At 51.9% G+C, this 18,730-nt stretch overlaps 1 protein-coding gene across 8 annotated transcripts in view; it reads left to right on the top strand.

The window, feature by feature from the left end:
* PTPRS (protein tyrosine phosphatase receptor type S) overlaps positions 1 to 18,730 on the top strand; it is a 244,058-nt gene that overhangs the window by 191,869 nt on the left and 33,459 nt on the right. For 4 of the 8 annotated variants that reach the window (XM_050934411.1, XM_050934407.1, XM_050934409.1 and 1 more), the window contains exons 11-18: positions 3,456 to 3,761; positions 5,611 to 5,804; positions 6,269 to 6,295; positions 8,760 to 8,877; positions 13,920 to 14,510; positions 15,189 to 15,286; positions 16,533 to 16,786; positions 18,611 to 18,704. In XM_050934411.1, coding sequence (XP_050790368.1) covers positions 3,456 to 3,761; positions 5,611 to 5,804; positions 6,269 to 6,295; positions 8,760 to 8,877; positions 13,920 to 14,510; positions 15,189 to 15,286; positions 16,533 to 16,786; positions 18,611 to 18,704 — 1,682 coding nt within the window. The remainder of the gene's footprint in view (positions 1 to 3,455; positions 3,762 to 5,610; positions 5,805 to 6,268; positions 6,296 to 8,759; positions 8,878 to 13,919; positions 14,511 to 15,188; positions 15,287 to 16,532; positions 16,787 to 18,610; positions 18,705 to 18,730) is intronic. The other 4 variants (XM_050934412.1, XM_050934410.1, XM_050934415.1 and 1 more) reach the window with 2 other exon arrangements.

The following is an 18,730-nucleotide window of genomic DNA, read 5'->3' as shown; positions in this document are numbered from 1 at the left end:
GACCTGTGGGATGAGTTATAAAGGAACCAGAGGGATTTTCACCTCTCTGCTTCTTCCTAAGAGGGGTCTTCCCCCACCCAGTTGCTCTGATCCTTGTCTCCACCCCAAATAGGCGCTGAGTGAAATTACAATGATCTAAAGTCTATGGTACCTAAAGGGTTAAACGCATTGTATTGTATGAGGTCAGTAAGGGTCATTCTTGTGGCTTGGACAGTCAACTTAAAGCCTGTAAAAGATGCAGCTCAGGTGAGTACTGGCTGGTCTCAAGCTGATTCACAAATACAGTCCACCCTGTCACTGCGCAGTCTCCTACGCACCCTGGGTATCCTGCAGCCCCTGGGGGAGGAATGGGCGGGAAGAGGGGGGGTCTCAAAAAGCTGCCTGCTTGGTGAAAAGAGATCTGTGAGCACAGAAAGTTACATGCTTCGCAGTGGGCTTTTTGCTGTATGGCAGTCCCTTGTGTAGCCAACGCATTTGGTGGAGAGGTGGAGCCCAGGTCCACAGAACTTTTGTTAAGTGCACACAACTCCCTGGTCTAAGTGAAGCATATAACCTGTTACACACACCCCCACCCCGGTTCCTTGCAGGTTGGGCTGGATTGTGAAGGAAACTCACTATGCCATGAATTCCCAAGAGTGTCTCTCCAACATGGCCAGCACTTGGCGGGTGTTTTCATCCAGGCGTTGTGGTCAGTTGAGAGCGGCGTGGGGCACAGGTGCCCCCCTCCTCTTCCCCACCTCCCTTTTAACCAGGGAAAGTGCTACAAATGATCCCGAAAGGAGGTCTCGCTCCGGGGACATGCGGCAGGTCCTCATGCTGGGTCTTAGAGGGTGAGTGAGAGAGTGCCAGGCACAGCCACCGTTGATGGAAACAGCGCTCCCAAGCGCAGGCCGGAGCTCCATGCTCTGCCTACTGGGGCTTTCGTTATGAGTGTCAGGAGCCTTAGGCTCGGGATGGAAAGGGTAGGTCAGGTCAGACCCTCTCTGCAGTGGGTTTCACAGCCCTTGTGGTTTAAGCTGGGTTCAGAGGAGTGGAGGCAGTTTTTGACCCCACTCGCAGGGCTGAGCGTTGGGTGCAAAGGACAGGTAGCTGGAGGCACCTTGGGGCTGTTTCGTCTTCCAGCTCAGTATGAAAAAGGCGTAGATGCCTCTAAATTGCAGAAGGAGACAGCACACCGGCCTGTTTTGCTTCATCATCCTTTATGGTCGGCCAGGTGGAGAGAATTGTCTGTTATGGGGAATCTGGCCATGCTGTCACCAGTCTGGGTGCTGGTATCTGTCACAAATAGGATAGATCAGAGACTGATCGTCTGTCATTACTGCAGGAGCTAGGTAGCCGAAGGAGGGGGAGACTAGCCAGCATGGAGGGACTAGTAGTTGCCGGGGAAGGGCAATATCCTAAAAGCAAATTGTTTTCAGGAACCCACCAGGAGCTTGGTCTGGCCTCATAGCTCAGTTTCTCTTGTTCTCACGTAAGAAAGTCTTATAAGTTAGCAGTTGAAGTTTGGAAGGTAGGTAAACAGACGGGGATCGTTCTGGAAGGATTTGCTTTATATATCGATATTATTTTATTATGATTTCCTTTTTGAGAGATCTTTCGTTTTGAAATTAATGGATTGATTTATTTTTTGTTTCAAGTTTTTCTTTGGTTGTTTGTTTGACATGTTTTCTATTATTTGACGTGGCTAGCCAGCTGCTGGAGATCATAACCCCAGGGAGCAGAACTTTGCCTGTTCACTGCACAGAAATCTCCTTTTCTTGATGGGAAGGAGCGAATTGGGGAAAGCTTTAATTGTTTTGTTAAAGAAGCCGTGTGAAGGCAGTTTAGGCCCAAAACTTAAGGTTTTGGGTACAGGGAGAGAGAAAAGATCTGACAAAAACTAATCTTAATAGAAGAGTTTGTGTTCAATTAATAAAGAAATCTGTGAAAATCAGTTTTTTTTTTTTTAAAAATCCCATATAATATGAAGTTTGCAACCCAAACACAACAGTGCATGAAAGTCAGAAAGGGAAACTGACTATGTAAACAGAAGTGAAAGTGATTAGTCTATTTGCACTGGCCAAGCAGAGTAAAGGGAAGGCACAGCAAAAATGGTGAAAAGTCAGTTAGATTTTTTTAAAGCAAACGGGGAGATTGTTAAACACCGCAGCAGGGTGTCAGTAATACAAAGGAAGGGATTCCAACCCTGTAGTCCTGTGGACGGAGTCCCCCCTTCAGTCATACTCATTACAGACCAGTGTAATGCCATTGACTTCAGTGAATTTAGCCCTGATTTCCCCACTGTCAGACCACAGTTGAGCCCTGTATGGTCAGCTGAAACCCTGATTTATTTCAGTGGGACTTTGTGTAAGGACTGTAGGATTTGGCCCAGGAATAATCTTTAAATAACCTTTAAATGGTGGTCAGCACTTATGTATTCATCCTGACGGACATCTTGGGTTTTGCAAGTGCACTCCAAGCATCTGCCCACCCCTGCAGGGGCTGAAAAGCTATCTACTGGGGCTGTGGTTTGTTGTTTTAGAGCACATCAGCAGACTTGCCTTGCAGATCTACCAGCCCAGACACATGTGCGTCACCTGGCCCTTATCAGGCTTACGGATGATGATAACACATGGGGATGGGGAACTTAAGGCCAACATTGTCGAATTTAGGTGCTTAACCATGGACTTAGAGCCAGGATTTTCCAAAATGGCTGCTGAGTTTAGGTCCCCAGCCTGAGACACATTTCTGCTTTTCAGAAAGTGCCAAGCACCTGCCCTCTGGGAATCAAAGCATCCAAAATCACCTAGGGTCAGATTTCCAAAGGTATTTAGGCACCTAAGGATGTAGATAAGTGCCTAATGAGATTTTCGAATGCACCTAAGTGGCTTAGGCACCTCACTCCAATGAGAGTTAGGCACTTTTAGGAGCGTTTGACAATCCTGCTAGGCATACTTGTGCATCTTTAGACACCTAAATACCTTTGAAGATCAAGTCCCTAGTTAGTCCCTTTTGCAAATCTTTGTGTTAAGCCTAGTTTAAAAATTTTGGATTAATGCAACTTTACCAGTTCATCAGGAACATGACTTGCCTTTGATTGTACTGAAGTTTGCAAGGCTGCTTTAAAAACAGGAGCTAAAAGCTGCTCGTCCCAGGATGGAAGGGCTGGTTGCTCAGTTGTGGCCCAGTCACCCATACCTGAAAATAAAGGATGCGTTGGGCTAGCCCGCTCTATGTTTTATTCCTTTGCTTTGTAACATTTATGTTCCGATGCCTCCGTTTCATTTCTCTTGCCTTTATTTTTTATTTTAAAAAAAACCCCAACACCCTCTCTTCTTTTTAATTTACCTTCCTAAACCAAATTTTTTGTACGTTTTATTTTAGATTTTTTTGTTATCATTTTCTTTTTTTTTTATCTTTCCCATCTTTTGTTTTTCCCCTTTTTCCCTTCCCCCCTGAATTTTCCCCCATCATAGAACCGTCCGCCCCCCCTCAAGACATAAAATGCGTCAGCACCAGATCCACTGCCATTCTGGTAAGTTGGCGGCCTCCGCCGGCCGAGAGCCAAAATGGTGTCCTGGCTGGATACAGCGTCCGCTATCGAGCGCTGGACTCTGAGGACACGGAACTTAAGGAGGTGAATGATATCCCCCCAACCACCAATCAGATTCTCCTGGAACAGCTGGAAAAGTGGACAGAATATCGCATCACTGTGGTGGCGCACACGGAGGTGGGGCCAGGCCCGGAGAGCTCGCCAGTCGTCGTCCGAACAGACGAAGATGGTAATTCCATCTCCTTTCGGTTTCTTTTCCTCCCGAGTCCGCCACAAATACATGACCGAGGAGACTTCCCTGCAAAGGAAAAGACATTGGATTTTTGGGTCCCTTTTATTGCTGCTTTTTGATGCCAGAAGAGAGCCTGAAGGTTCCCCCCTTCACCCCCACCTCAGATTTCCTCACCCATCTTCCTAAGAACCTGAGGTGCCATGGACATCAGCTCCTCTGAGAATTAGGCCCTCTGTGGTTTTCTTTTCCTGCTTGATTTTTTTTTAACATCCAGGCATTCAAGTCTTGTCCACACTGCTTTTCCCAGGAAATTCTGTGGCAGGATGGAGAGCTGGTTAGATTATGACCTCTCAGCTGTCAAGGATGCAGAATCTGAGCCATTGAGAGGGGACAGGATTTGTAGCCAGAATTATTTAAAAATATGTGAGGGTTCCTCCCTTCCCATCTTTGTTGTTAAGGAATATTTAACTCGAAAACCTGAGAAACAGGTGAAGGGATCTCTTTGTTAAAGGATTAACAACCCAGGCTCTTCATGTAAGAACAAAGAGATCTTTTGTTCCAGTTCTCTGGTTCTCCTAAGGAGACCTCAAATAAGAACAGGGAAGATTTGATTTAACTGGTATTTCTTGGGTAAAATAAAGCAAGCGAAAAAGGGGAAATGATTTAAAAAACAAACGCAACCTTTCTGGGCTGTCTTTCTCCATCACAAACAAGCCAAAATGGACCCAAGTCCAATATTCTTTTCCGTTGCAGGTCACCTTTAACAGCTCTCCCATTTGCCCGTCCCTCTGCCCGTATCCTAACGCGATACCCACTACTGGAGGTAATACCTTGCTCAGAGTAATAGGAGACAACAGGAGTGGCAGAAGCGCCCTAAAAGTGTGTGGGGGGGAGGGGGCTACAGGCTTCCAAACCGTGGCCCGGCCCCGTCCCCCTAAGCCTCATCCCCGCACCTCCCCTTCTTCCTGAGGCCCCTCCCTCCAGCTACCCATTGCTCTAGGATGACCAGATGTCCCGATTTTATAGGGACAGTCCCGATTTTGGAGTCTTTTTCTTATATAGGTTCCTATTACCCCCCACCCCATTCCGATTTTTCACATTTGCTGTCTGGTCACCCTACATTGCCCCAAGGCCCTGCCCCTACACCACCCTTTCCCCCAAGCCCCTCCTCCCCCATCACTCCCCCTTATGGCCAGTAAAACATGGGAGGGCCATGGCGCCCGGCCCACCCTGTTCTGCCGCCCTTGGGAGACAGAGCTGCATTGTTGTCCTAGCCAGGGTCCCATACACTGTTTGCTCCAAATCCCGTTTCCATCCCAATTCCTTTCCACAGTGTCTCTTCCCATTTCATGCCCTGAGATCAGACCGCTGCTGCTGAGTACCAGATGCATTTAAATGCCTGAGGGGCAAGGGCTTGAAAGGGCTGGTTCAGTCCCATCTTCCTTGCATCAAGCATCGTCCCAGTGTCCCTCAAGCACAGCCGGAGCTTTCCTTGGCTAGCTCCTCAGAAATCAGGTTTGCCAGTGGGTTGATCCAGGATTATACAGCTCCTTCTGGGCAGGCAGCTCTGAGGAAGGGGCTCATGGAAGGAAGATTGAGCAGAGAGAGAAGACATGAGCTCACCTTCATGCATCCAGATTGGCGAGCTATGCTGCAGCCGTCCAGACACTGCCCATGACAGTGTGCAATGGCCTACAGCAGATGTGGTGGCCTTCCACAAGTCTGACTGTCTCTCAGCCCACTTGCAAGGCTCTAGATGCAGTACATGCCTGCCTCATGCAATCTGGATAAACGTCCAGCGCTAAGTCTTAACGTCTGTACCCTCTTTTCTCTCCCTACCCCGTAGTGCCCAGCGCACCACCTCGTAAAGTAGAGGTGGAGGTTCTGAACTCAACGGCCATCCAAGTGTTCTGGCGCTCTCCAGTCCAGAACCGCCAGCACGGGCAGATCCGTGGCTATCAGGTCCACTATGTGCGCATGGAGAACGGAGAGGCCAAAGGGTTGCCCCAGATCAAGGATGTCATGCTGGCTGATGCCCAGGTGAGGACTTTCCGCCCCCTTTCTCCCATGGTCTCTTGTGGGGAGCGCACCCTGGCCATCTGTTTGGCTTATAGCCGCAAGTGACCCAAAATACTGGTAAGTGGCACAGCATCTCTCCAACAAACAAGTCCCTTGTCATATTCAGTTAATTCACGCTCCCAGACTGTAGCTGTTGAGGACGACCATGAGCCATTCTCCCAACACTGGGATAAGTAGGCTTCATTCTTCCCGTTTCTGGGAGGCCCCAGGGCGGGGCCCCATTCCTTTCAATCAAGCCGAGGTTATTACAAAATCTACTAATCTCTCCCATTCTACTTCTTCCTTCACCTTGGCCTGATAACCTCTGACCTCCAGTTGCCACTTGCCCAGGGACTTCTTCCTCACGCTGTGTCTCTCTCTCTCTCTCTTCCCCTCTTCTCCCTCTTGTGTTCTCACTTGCAAATCCTCTCTTGTTCTCTGCTCAGTGGGAAACAGATGACACTGCTGAATATGTAAGTACAATGCTTCCTGCCTGGTCCCGGTTCTGTCCTCTCCCTTCCACCCTCTTCATTTGTGGTGTGACATTTTGTATCTTCGTTATTTATTTTCTTCAGTGCTAGTTTGTCTATTTTCAAGCTTGTTACAGTGTTTCTAAGCATTCGCGCCCCACCCTGTACACTTCGCAATGCCATCCCGATTGCTCCTTTAGTCAGCACATGGCAATACCGCAGGGTTTTCCCCCGAGCTCTTAGGAAAGGTCGAGTCAGCTGCTTCTCGATAGTGGAAGCAATTCAGACATCAAAGTGGGAACAGAGTAACTAAGCTGCATATTTAAAGACGGGCTGGTAGGAGCAAGGTCTGTGACTATATCACACACCTGGTCCACTGCTGAAAAAACATTGCTGGGTTAGAGACATAAGAGCTCGGTAGCTTCTAAACCATCAGGGTTTGAACGTGAACACTTTATGCCATTAGAAAGCCGAGGCTCCCAGCTATTCACTGGTACAAAGCACTCCCTGCTAATCCTAGCAACTCACAAGGGGCTGACCTTTAAAAGCAACTTTGTGGATCCAGGGTGTGTCTACACTGCAACTGGGAGGATTCCTCACAGCATGGGTAGATTATCAGCACACCTGATCCCCTGGGTCCATACTGGGTGTCCAGCCCCGGCTGCAATGCCCAGACAGCTATTTTTAGCACACTAGTTCAAGCAGTGGTACTGCGAGTCTGTGTTTCTGGGTCAGGACGCTTGCTCCCAGCTGCAGTGTTTACGTCTTCCATTTGAATGCCGACGTGATTTTAAGGATGACGGTAGCCACAAAGCCATGAGGGAAGGCATTCCTCCCTTGGGCTAGTGGGTACTGAGGCTTAGACTGCTAGAATAAAAATACTTAGGCTGAGATTTTGATTTCCTGCTAAGAATGATGCTCCTGTGAGGCAGGGCAGTCCTCTGATCCTCCTTGTACAGATGGGGAGCAGAGGGTGTGTTTACACTGCAGTTAAAAACCCATGGCTGGCTCGTGCTAGCTGACTTGGGCTGGGGCTAAGGGGCTGTGTAATCGTGGTGTAGACATTTGGGCCTGGGCTCTAGGACTCTGTGAGGCGGGAGGGTCCCAGAGCTTGGGCTGCACCCCAGCCCGGACATCTACACTGCAAACCCTTTAGCGTGAGCCCAGCCACAGGTTTTTAACTGTAGTGTAGACATCCCAGGAAGGCTAAGGGGATGTCTACATTACAGTGGGAGGGTGCCTCTCAGCATGAATAGACAGACATGCTAGCTGTGCTCGAGTTAGCATGCTGAAGATAGCAGTGTAGCTAGGAGTAGCGTGGGCTTGCCTCCTAAGAATGCCCCCACCGACACCCAGGGGTCCGGGCAGGATTGAATTCGGACAGGTAGCCCAAGTTGCTGCCCATTCTAACCCTGCCTCCATTGCTATTTTTAGCACGAGCGCTCAAGCAGAGCTACTGTGTGTCTGTCTCCCTGACCCGGGAAGCATGCTCTCAGCCGCAGGGAAGACAGACCCTAGCGGTACCTCTACACTGCAATAAAATCCTGCAGCCACTGTTGTAAGTCGGAGGTTGGGTTCCTAACAACTGGCCCATCCCTCCTCCTTGGCAGCATGTTGTTTTTAAGATCCATTCTCTCACTGCTGGCCCCACTTTGGGCAGGACAGAGGTTCTCAGGAGCAGTAACCTTTTTCCAAGTGCTAGCCTGGGGCCCCAGACTTCGTAGAGGGAGGAGAGATCAAACAAATGCAAAGTTCCCTTCACCCTCCCACCCAGGGCTCTGGCAAAAACCCTGCTGTGCATGCCCCCATCCTGCTTGTTTTAACATGCGTGTTATTGTTATGACAGTCTTTGAAGGGCAGAGTACCTCCCTGCCAAGGGCCAGGCTAGAGTCCTGCTTCAGAGCAAGAGCTCTTTAGGCGCCAGGTGTGGTGAGAGTGATAGCGAATGGGGTGGGGGGGAACACTGCAGCCTAACATGCAGGCAGCAAATGTTGCCTTGCAGTTTGCATTAAAGCAATCCCTTTAATATTACAGACAGCAATTTATTTATTTTTTTAAGTCTCTGACTGGCGGGTGTGGAGGAGGGAGTTTAATCTCCTTGAAGCCACGGAGCCCTCCTCTGAGACAGTGTGGGAGAGAGGGAAGCTTTGAAGAGCACCGCCGTGTTTTGACGGCTCAACTGGTTGGCGCTGAGATAGGGGCTGCGTTTGAGGTGGATTCGAGAGAGTGTGCATTTCGTCCCGGTCCCTGCGGACGCCGGGTCTGTTCACAGCTGGGGTGGTTGTGTTTCATAGCAAAAGACTGCACCCCGCCCCGCTCCCCATCTCCATGTTTTCCTAGAACTGCCTTGTGTTTTCAGTGTCGGTGAACATTCCTGCATGCTGGACAGGGCTGAGGCTCTTGCAAGGAAACAAGCATTTGTTTTAAAAAAACAAAAACCCCTCTCTCTCTCTCACTTTGCAAACAGGAAATGATCATTGCTGGGCTCCAGCCCGAGACCTCGTACTCCATCACGGTGGCGGCTTACACCATGAAAGGGGACGGTGCCCGCAGCAAACCCAAACTGGTCACGACCAAGGGTGCAGGTGAGAGGCTCTCCTCCTCCCCACCCCTCCCCTTTGGAAGTCGTCTCACTCTCCCAGGCCCAGAATTGGAGAAACTCTTTCCTCTCTATGCAGCTCATCGCTTCTCCCAACCTCGTTATGCAGAGAAGCAATTTCCCCAATCCAGCACTGAACGCCTGATTCCCCCTAAAGACAGCCTTCTACCCTGGTACCGCAGAGAACCTTCAGTTCACCACTCCCCCAGTCCTGTACCCCAGAGAACCTCCCACCTTATACAGACAAGCAGAGCATTCCCAGTGCCTAACACCCCCCAGTCATCTCAACCAGAGAACTCCCAGTTCTCCCCTGAAGAGAACACCCTCTCACCCAATGCAGCAGAGAACAACTCATTACACCTCCCAATGGCCTATACTACATATGCTCCATCCCCAATACAGCTAAGGACTCCCACCTCCTCAAACCACCCTGCTGATAAAGGGAAACTCGAATCTGGTCCCGCTTGTGCCATGCTGGAGGTGTGGTGTAGACTTCTGGGCAGGGCACAGGGCAGTGTACATCGGCGGGGTCTGTAAGGCCTGCTGATGCCCGGGGTGTGGTTGTGAGTACTTGAGTAAAGTTTACCTGGAGGAAAGGCTGGAGCCAGAGGGGTATTGATCACCTCTCCCTGCTGCCTATGAGATCAGTGGCTCTGGCCCAGCAGGGAATTGGCCAGAGGGCTGAGCAAACCTGGCAGCAGCATGGGAGCCCCTGAGGTTGGAAGGAGATGGCTCCATGGCCCTGCTGGAGTTCAGAGCAACTCCCCCTGCCGGGGACCTCAGCGGACCAGCCACATGGAACTGAGAGGCAAAGGCCAGGAAGTTCTCAGGCTGCGAGTGCAGTGGGATGGAAATTGTAGTGTCAGCTGACAAGAAAACCAGAGGCTGGAGCATCCTAGTCGGGGAGTGATTGTGGCAGGAGGGAGCAGCAGACATAGGGCGCTGAGATGGGAAGGGAAAGTCAGATCATGTCTCACACAGGATCAACTGGTGCTGATCTAAAAGTCCCCAAATAATCTCCTGGCACAGCCCTGGAATGAGGTATGTGCTCACCAAGAGGCTCGCAGTTCACAGAGCCCTGACGATAATCTCCACCTGTGCTCCCCTCAAGCCATCCTTCCAGCTTGGAGGGGCTAGGCCCTGCTCTGTCCAGAGCGATCACCTCCACTGCAGACCCAGTGAAGGGGGTTTCTGCGCACGGGGCTGGCCTGGCCCTGCTCCCCTGGCACCGAGGACGCAGTTTCTGAAGTGCTCCCACTCCTAGGGAAACAGACTTCAACTGGGACCCTCAGCACGGCCTTGCAGCGAGCAGTTGCTGGGCCCCTGGGCCGGTCAGAGCACGCAGCGAACATAGACTAGCAAACAGCAGAGGTATAGAACAGACGGAGGGATAGCTGAGGCCACCCGCTCTCCCATTCCCATCGCGTTGTCTCTGATGGTTGTGCTAGCAGCACCAGGGTCAGTGCGGAGAGGAAGAACAGACAGCATTGACCTTTGCTAGACTGATCTCCTGGAGCCAGGCTCTGGCAGCCATGCAGCTGCCCTCCCAAACCCCGAATCTTTCATCCCTTTGACTTATTCCTTATGGCAGGGCTGCTCCCGGTCTGAGTACAAAGAAACGGGGTCACGGCGAGGAGGCAGGGACAGAGCAGAGGAACAACAAAAGCCACGGCGGGATCTGTCTGTCTGTCATTCCCCTGAACCTTTCTGCTGCGCTCGGAAATGGGTGCCTTCACCTCCTTTCATCCCTGGGGTCAGTGATGCTGCAGTCCTCTGCTATTACAGCTCACATCAGCTCTGCAGCACTTGAAAGGTTTTATTGAGGGGGAGGACTGCTGTGCCTAGACCTGCAGTTGATCCTTTGAAACTCCACCTTCCCCTTGTGTCTCAAAGCATCACCATGGAATCGCATTTACTTGTGTCTTCCCTCTGCTCCTATGGTTCCCTGCCCACCATGTTCTCGCATTCACTCCTCTCAGGCAGCAGCTTTCTCCCCTTTTCATTTCCTTCTTTCATCTCTCTCTTTTCGTGCTGGTTTTTCTTCCCCTTCCTTTTCTTCTCCATTCAGGGGTTCTCTGCCTCCTTCTGCGCAGGGCAGCTGCGTCAGCTGCCGTCAGCCACCTTTGGAAATGTGAGCTGCCACTCCACTGATCAAAGGCCCTTGGTCAAATGTGGCGTCATTAGCCTGGGTGCCCCCAAGGCTACAAAGCCAATGCAGAGCCGCAGTGGATGGAGCGATGCAGCCAGGAATCTGGCTTCCCAGCCTGGAATGGCAAGGGCAGAAATCAACCCTGAGTCTCCCTTTCCATGCATTCTTTCCCCAGTGAGCGTGGAGTTGGAGCATTGGAGCCTTCCCCCTTTAATGTGACCTTTCCTGCCCAGTTGGAGAGGGTCCCGGTACTGAAGAGGACAAATCCTCCAGACACTTAAGCAAACTTCATTCTGACGCCAGCAGCAAACCCCCTGAACATCTGCATCTCACTCCTTTCAGTGCCACTTCAGTTCAGCCTGGCATATCGCCTCCTAGTGTTTCCCTTTCCCTGCCTATCTCTCTTCTGATCCACTCACTCTGCCTAGATTTCCCTCTTTCACTTCTGTGTCTTTCTCACTCTCTCTCTTCTTCACTGGTCTCTCTTCCCTTTTTGTGCTCTCTTCTGTAGCGTTTCCCCCCCGCCTTGTCACTCATTTCCTCTGTCTTGTCATCCTTCCTCATCTCTCCCATTAGAATTTGCAGAAGAGGTGCATCAGTCACCCAGATATATTTTCTCCAGCAGAGCAGCTATTACCCAAAACTCAATTTCCCCCAACATGAAATAGCTTTTTTTTTTTTTTGCTTTTTTTTAAAAAGCATTTTTCAAATGGCTCTGAAACATTCTCCTTTCCACTATTGAGTCAATACACCTTCCAAGAGGAGAGATTTCTTTCTTTATCATTCAGGGCTAGGGGCTGAATTTAAATACTGTAATACATCCAATTTTCTCCTGTAGCGTCCAACCCAGTTGCAAAATAAAACACTTTTTTCCCCTTCCTTCCCCCCCTCCAAATTATATTTGTAGTGCAAATGTAATATTTCCAGGCCTGGCTGATTATAGTAATGTTTGTGATAAAAACTGAGACATAAAGATAATGGCATTGTTTTTCTCTGTAATAACATTATGTTTCTTAAGTGTTTCCAAAGGAGCTTTTCCCAGCAGCATTCACCAGCCATTCTCCAGTTGTTTGAAATGAATAAAACATTCGTTCCAAGCAGCCCATGTCCGCGTGTTCACATATCGAGGCTGTTGCTTCTAACCAAGCAGGCTTCCCCAGTCTCTGAGTGTGTCACACACACACACACACACACTTGCCTTTCTGCCCAATGATGCCTTGCATCGGCTGATTCAGCTAGTCCCAGAGCACCTTTCTCATCCTCACTTGCATGCCCCCAGCCAGATTAACTTCAGAGCTGGTTTGTGTTTCTCTGAAACCCGTTTCCTTCCCTTCTACCTTCTCCTCCCCTGCTTCCTCAACTGGGAGAGAGAAGGAAATTAGATCTTTAATAGAGTGGAGTGAGTGTAAACCACGCATGAGCTGCTGGAATTAATGCCCTCACCACTCTGACTCCAGTAACCCCCGGGCCTGCATATGTAATCAAACCCTGGCCATTAGCTCATTTAGCATTCAGGCAGGGACAGGGCTTGTTAGGCAGAGGCATCACCAGACTCCCACAATATCCCATAAACTCCGTGGAATTGACAGGTTGCGGAGGGAGCTGGCTGAGAACAATGTCCCTGTGATATCCAAGAGGGAAGAAGCCGAACTGTCTGGACAGAGACTCTCCTCTCCTCCACTTCACCCATATCCTGGAGTCTGTTTCCAGTCCCCATTTGCCCCCATCTTTCTCTTCTCAGCTGGGTGATCAGACAGCTGCCAAACTTGCTTCGGCTGGCCTCGTGCCTGCTGCTCAGGACCCCAGGCTGCCCAGAAATGCAGCCTTTCCATCCTTCATTACTTCACCTTCAGCAACTCTGCGCTTTCCAGCTTGCTCCAATCTGTTCCTGCCCTGTTTTTCTGCATGAGTTGTGTTGTCTAGTGTCTATAGCAGGAGGCTGGGAGACAGGACTCCTGGGTTCTCTCTTCTCAGCTCTGGGAGGCAGTCATGTCTAGTGAATACAGCCAGAGGCTGGAAGTTGGGCCCCTGGGATCTGTTCCAAGTCGTGTCGTTGAGACAACATGGGACCCTTCCTGCAGAACACTCTGGAGGGAGAGGGAGTTAAAGTATCACAACTGTATGGCTAAATCTGACTCTGGAGTAGTACTTAGCACTTTGATAGTATGTTTCCTTTCCTAAATTGAAACCTGGCAAATTCAAACCGGAAACAAGTGTAAATTTTATGTGAGAGTAATTAACCACTGGAACAATTTACCAAGGTTTGGGGTGGATTCTCCATCCCTGACAGCTTTCAAATCGAGATAGGATGTTTTCCTAAGCGATTTGTTCTAGGAATTATTCTGGGGAAGTTCTCTGGCTGGTGTTATCGAGCTGGATCGTCTGTGTGATCGCAGTGATCTGTCCTGACCTTGGAATCTATGGCTCTAAATGCTGCCTGAACATTAACCCATTTGTCATCACAAAGCTTCCTGCGAGGTGGGCAAACGTTAACGTTCCCGTTTCAGACACCAAGGCACAGGGAAGTTAAGATAAATGCTTTCGAAAGTGGCCACTGATTTTGGGAGCCTGACTCAAGACACCTGGCGCTTGATTTTCAGGGCAACTGGGAGTCGGTGGCAGCTGGAGGTGCCTGGCCCTGCTGAATTCAGGCCTGAAGATGTCTTGAACTGGGCACCCAAAAATCAGCGGCCACTCAGAAGTGTTGGTCTGTGTGGCGTTGGGCAAGTCACTCAGCAAGCGAGCAGCAGAGCCAACAAGAGAAGCAAGGATTTTAGATGCTCTGCCCTCTGACCCCTTCACCCAGCTTCTCCATCCCTGGTGCAAGGAGGAAAGCTGGCATGGAACTGAGCTTGTCTCTACTCTCTGTTCTCTCCCAGTTCCAGGGAAGCCCATCCTGTCCGTGCATCAGACTCAGGAGAATTCTCTCCTGGTGAAGTGGGAGCCTCCCTTGGATGCCGAGGGCCAGGTCATGGGCTACCGGCTCCAGTTCGGTCGACAGGACATCGACCCCCTGTCCACCTTGGAGTTCACGGCCCAGGAGGATAAGTACACCGCCACCAACATCCACAAGGGCGCCACGTATGTTTTCAAGCTGGCCGTGAAAAGCCGGGCTGGCTTTGGGGAAGAGGCCGTGCAGGAGCTGACCATCCCCGAAGACATCCCCCAAGGTTACCCCCAAATCCTTGAGGCGAGCAACATCACCTCCATGTCAGTCCAGTTCAGCTGGCTGCCCCCCGTGCTGGCCGAGAGGAACGGCGCCATTGTCAAATACACTGTGGCCTACCGGGAAGCCGGTTCCCCTGGCAGCCCCTTGGAAAAAGACCTGTCCCCCTCCCCTGAGAACTCATACACGCTCAACGGCCTCAAACCCAACACCGCCTACGACGTTAAAATCCGGGCTCACACCAGTAAAGGGCCCGGGCCATACAGCCCGACTGTCCAGTATCGGACGTTCCTACTGGACCAAGGTAGGACCTACCGGTTTCTCCTCTCTCTCCTTGTAACCGGGGCTGGCGCCGGGAGGCAGAGAGCCGGGGGCGGTCCAGCCAGCCTAGGACGGGCTGGTGAGTAAATGCAAAGCGCTTGGTCTCACGCACGGGCCCCGCGCTCCTCTCTGCCTTCGCCAGGTAAGTCCCTTTTACTGCTTCCTTCCAAGTTAAGTCCAGGCGCCTCCTGACTGGCTCCCGGGGCAGGCCAGCCTCTCGCACAGGTGGGACGAGCCTTTTCTTCAGCTTCTGCAAGCCGCCACTCAGCCAGATGCCAAACGCAAAACCGGCGGGGGCTTGTCCTCAGCCGAGCCTGCTCAGACATCCAGAGCCTTGTTCTCCACAGCAGCTGCTCAGGCGCCTAGCGTTTCGGGGGGGGGGGGGGGGTTGGCTTAGGGAGTGTGGGTGGGGTGCAGGGAGGCGGGATGTCTTTGGGCAGAGACCCTCCCCCATCCTGCCCCTGGGTTAGGCGTGGGAAGGGGCATCAGGGATGGGACTCTGGCAAAACCCAAGCAGAGTGTGGAAGAGGGAGCAGGTCCTTCTGTTCCTGACATCAGTGCAACCAGCCCCCTGTTGTCAGTGTCTGATAACCTCTCCCCTCTCTCTCTCCCCTACCCATTCTTTCCCTTCCCCCCGTCCCTCTGCACTTTCTTCCAGCAGTTTTACCAAAAAACTTCAAGGTGAAGATGGTGATGAAGACCTCCGTCCTTTTGAGCTGGGAGTTCCCCGAGAACTACAACTCTCCCATCCCCTACAAGGCAAGTGGGACTGGGGACCCTGTCCTCGTGGCCCGCCTCTCAGGAGCTGTAGGGCAGCAGGGGGTAGAATTTGGGGATGGTATTTTCAGGGTTAAACCCTCGTCCCTCCCTGAAGCCAGCTCCCTCGGGCGCTCCTGGAGAGAAGCGTATCTCCTGCTCGGGGTTCAGCAGCTCCAGGCTGCTCCCATGGGGAGTCTGACTGCGGGAAGCTCATCTCCATTACCTCTACCTGAACCTGCCGGGGGCTTTTTGTGGTGTTTTGGAACACAGCCTCTTCTCCCTGCCCTCAAAACCTTCTCTGAGCAGCAATGAAGTATAGAGCTGGGGATGGAGAGTTGGGACTCAGATTCTTTTCCCGGCTATGGAGGGTGGGGGAAGAATATGGTCTAGTGAGCAGGGCCGCCCAAAGGATTCAGGGGGCCTGGGGCAAAGTGGGGGAGCAGGCATTAAAAAAAGGTACCACCTGCTGCGGCGTTTATACTCACTGGGCGGCACGCTGAGTCTGCGGCGGCGGGTCCTTCACTCGCTCCGTGTCTTCGGCATCACTGAAGGACCCGCCACCAAAATGCCCCTGAAGACCCAGAGCAACTGAAGGGCCCCCCGCCACTGAAGTGCTGCCGAAGACCCGGACTGCCACCAGGTGAGTAAAAATTAAAAAGATGCCTCTAGCCAGGGAAAGGATTCTTGGCCAGGGCTTGCTGGGCCCCTGCAGGGCCTGGGACAGATTACTCCACTTGCCCCCCACTCTGGGCGGCCCTGCTAGTGGGTAGAGCATGGAGTTTAAGAGCCAGGGCTGCTGACTTGTGTTCCCAGCCATAGGCAGGGAGTGGTGTCTCATAGATGTGACTGGTGCGGTTGAGAATCGGTTTCATTCCCAGCTCTGCTATTGAGTCCCTCTCACCTTGGGCAAGTCGATGCCGTGGTCCCTGCCTCAGTTTCTCCATGTCTAAAATGGGAATACTGCTTCCCAGAGAAGTCATGAGGCTTCATCCCATGCCTGTAAAGTGCTGCGAGACACTGCGGAGGAGGGCACTATAGAAAACCAAAGGAGTTTTGCGGTTGCTCCCCACCCAGATGCTCGTTCCCATGTACGTGGCAGTTGCATGGTGGGGTTAGAGGCTGAAGTGCATGGGCAGTGCTGCTGCTTTATGCCGCGTGCTCTCTGGGCACTGGGGAGGGCAGGAGCTCTGCAGTGTGGTGTTGCATAGAGGAAGCTGACTCCTTTGGGTGCTCTGGCCTTGCTCAGATCCAGTACAACGAGCTGACCATCGACGTGGACGGCCGCACCACCAAAAAGCTCATCACCAATCTGAAGCCCCGCACTTTCTACAACTTTGTCCTGACGAACCGGGGAAACAGCATGGGCGGCCTGCAGCAGAACGTGGCGGCCTGGACAACCACTGACATGCTGACCAAGAAGCCGGAGGTGACTCACAAGGCTGACGCGGATGGCAACGTGGTGGTGATCCTGCCGGACGTGAAGAGCTCAGTGCCTGTCCAGTAGGTTCCTGTTATTGCGGTGAACGTAGTGGCGGCCGATCATAACACACTGGGCCGTGCAGGCAGCCGCAGTGCCCACAGAATAGGCACGGGCAGGGGCAGAGCAAGCATCTCCCCACTAGCTGTCCTGCAAGTGTGCCTCAACCGTGGTGTGGAGGAGCAGCCTCCCTGGGCTAAGAAACGTTGAGCTTCTGTGGCCCATTCAGTCCTTGGCTTGTCCACTGAGGCTGCGAGCAAAGTTACCCACTAGGAGCAGGCGGGCTCCCCAGCTCATTCCCTCACGGACCAGCAAACAGCCCCCGGAGAGTTGGTAATGGCTGTCAGTCACTGCTGGCCCAGGTTGACGCTGGTGATGTAGGCGGGGAAGGATTGGTGTCCTTATTATGCAGCCTTCTTCATCTGCAAGGGGGTCACTGTCTTATTCGATTCATCTTGCAGCACTGCAAGCCCTTGTAAGCTCAGAGAAAGGGTGGCACTGGGTTGGGACACACGAGACCCAGGTTTGATTCCTGGCCCTGGCACAGAGATACCCTGTGTGACCTTGGGCAAGTCACTGCTCTGGGCCTTGTCTGCCCGAGGGGGATAATAATCCAGAGTTAGGCAACCTATGGCACATGACAAAGGCGGCACACGAGCTGATTTTCAGTGGCACTCACACTGCCCGGTCCTGGCCACCAGTCCAGGGGGCTCTGCATTTTAATTTAATTTTAAATGAAGCTTCTTAAACTTTTTAAAAAGCTTATTTACTTTACATACAACAATAGTTTAGTTATATATTATAGACTTATAGAAAGAGACCTTCTAAAAATGTTAAAATGTATGACTGACAGGCGAAACCTTAAATCAGAGTGAATAAATGAAGACTCGGCACCCCACTTCTGAAAGGCTGCCAACCCCAATAATCCATCCTTTGTCTGTCGGGGGGAGAGTTCGACAGCCATCTGTGCTTTGGGAAACCTCCCCCTTAGCTTGTAAACTGGAGACAAGGCCCCTCCGGTATGGCACAGCCCCCAGAGTTGCCTAGAACAGTTGATAGGAACTGCAACTTCCCTCGCAGCCCGGGGCCTGAGAGTGGGATGTGCCAGCCTCTGCGACTCTGCTCTGCTGTCTTTGCCCCTGCTCAGAAGCCACGCGAGGGATCGAATGCTGGTTTCAGAAGCAGGCCTGTGAGGGAAGGAAGGACCTGTGGGGAAAAATGAAAAAGGCCCCTGGTGCCAAGGTGGAAACTAGCTAGTGTTTTACACCAAGTTAGGGGCTAAAAGCAAATAACTGGCTTTGGCTCTTCCTCTCCCATCCACAACGCCATGAGGGAGTGGGTGTGAGGGGCCTGGTGACCTGGGAACATTGGATCCCAAGAACAAACCCAAGGCTTCCGCTGTAGTGCGAGCCGAGAGACAGCCGCCCACAGGAAAATGATTTGATGCAGAGTCACGGGTGGGGGCTGGTTCAGTTGCTGCAAGGTGCTTGCTCAGATCCTGCGGTGGTGCACAGCGGGGAGGCAGCCATGAGGGCGCGGTTCTTGGAGAGGAGGAAACGGCCGACCTCCACTCACAGCGCCAACGATGGCGTAAGTCAGGGATGCAAGCGGCCTCCACCTGCAGCCAGCAAGTGTGGGTGCGGATGGGAGAGGTGGCGTGGGACCAACGCTAACATAACCACCATCATCATCGTGTTGCTCAGGTGCTTTCCCATCAGCAGCATGCCAGGCTCCTTCCCTAAGGAACGGTAATGCCAGGCAGAAAAAATAACATCCTAGGAATATCAGCTGTGTGAGATTCCTGACGGCAGCCTCATCCCTCTTGTCTTTTCCTTCCTGACTCTCAGTGCTTACTACATCGTGGTGGTGCCTTTAAAGAAATCGAGGGGAGGCCAGTTCGTGAACCCCGTGAGCAGCCCCGAGGAGATGGACCTGGAAGAGGTGAGCACTCGGTCAGCTCCACTCCC

Source organism: Gopherus flavomarginatus, chromosome 24, assembly GCF_025201925.1.
Source record: "Gopherus flavomarginatus isolate rGopFla2 chromosome 24, rGopFla2.mat.asm, whole genome shotgun sequence".
NCBI lineage: Eukaryota > Metazoa > Chordata > Testudines > Testudinidae > Gopherus > Gopherus flavomarginatus.
Note: the sequence above shows the minus strand (reverse complement) of the source record. Positions and strands in the feature narration are given on the sequence as shown.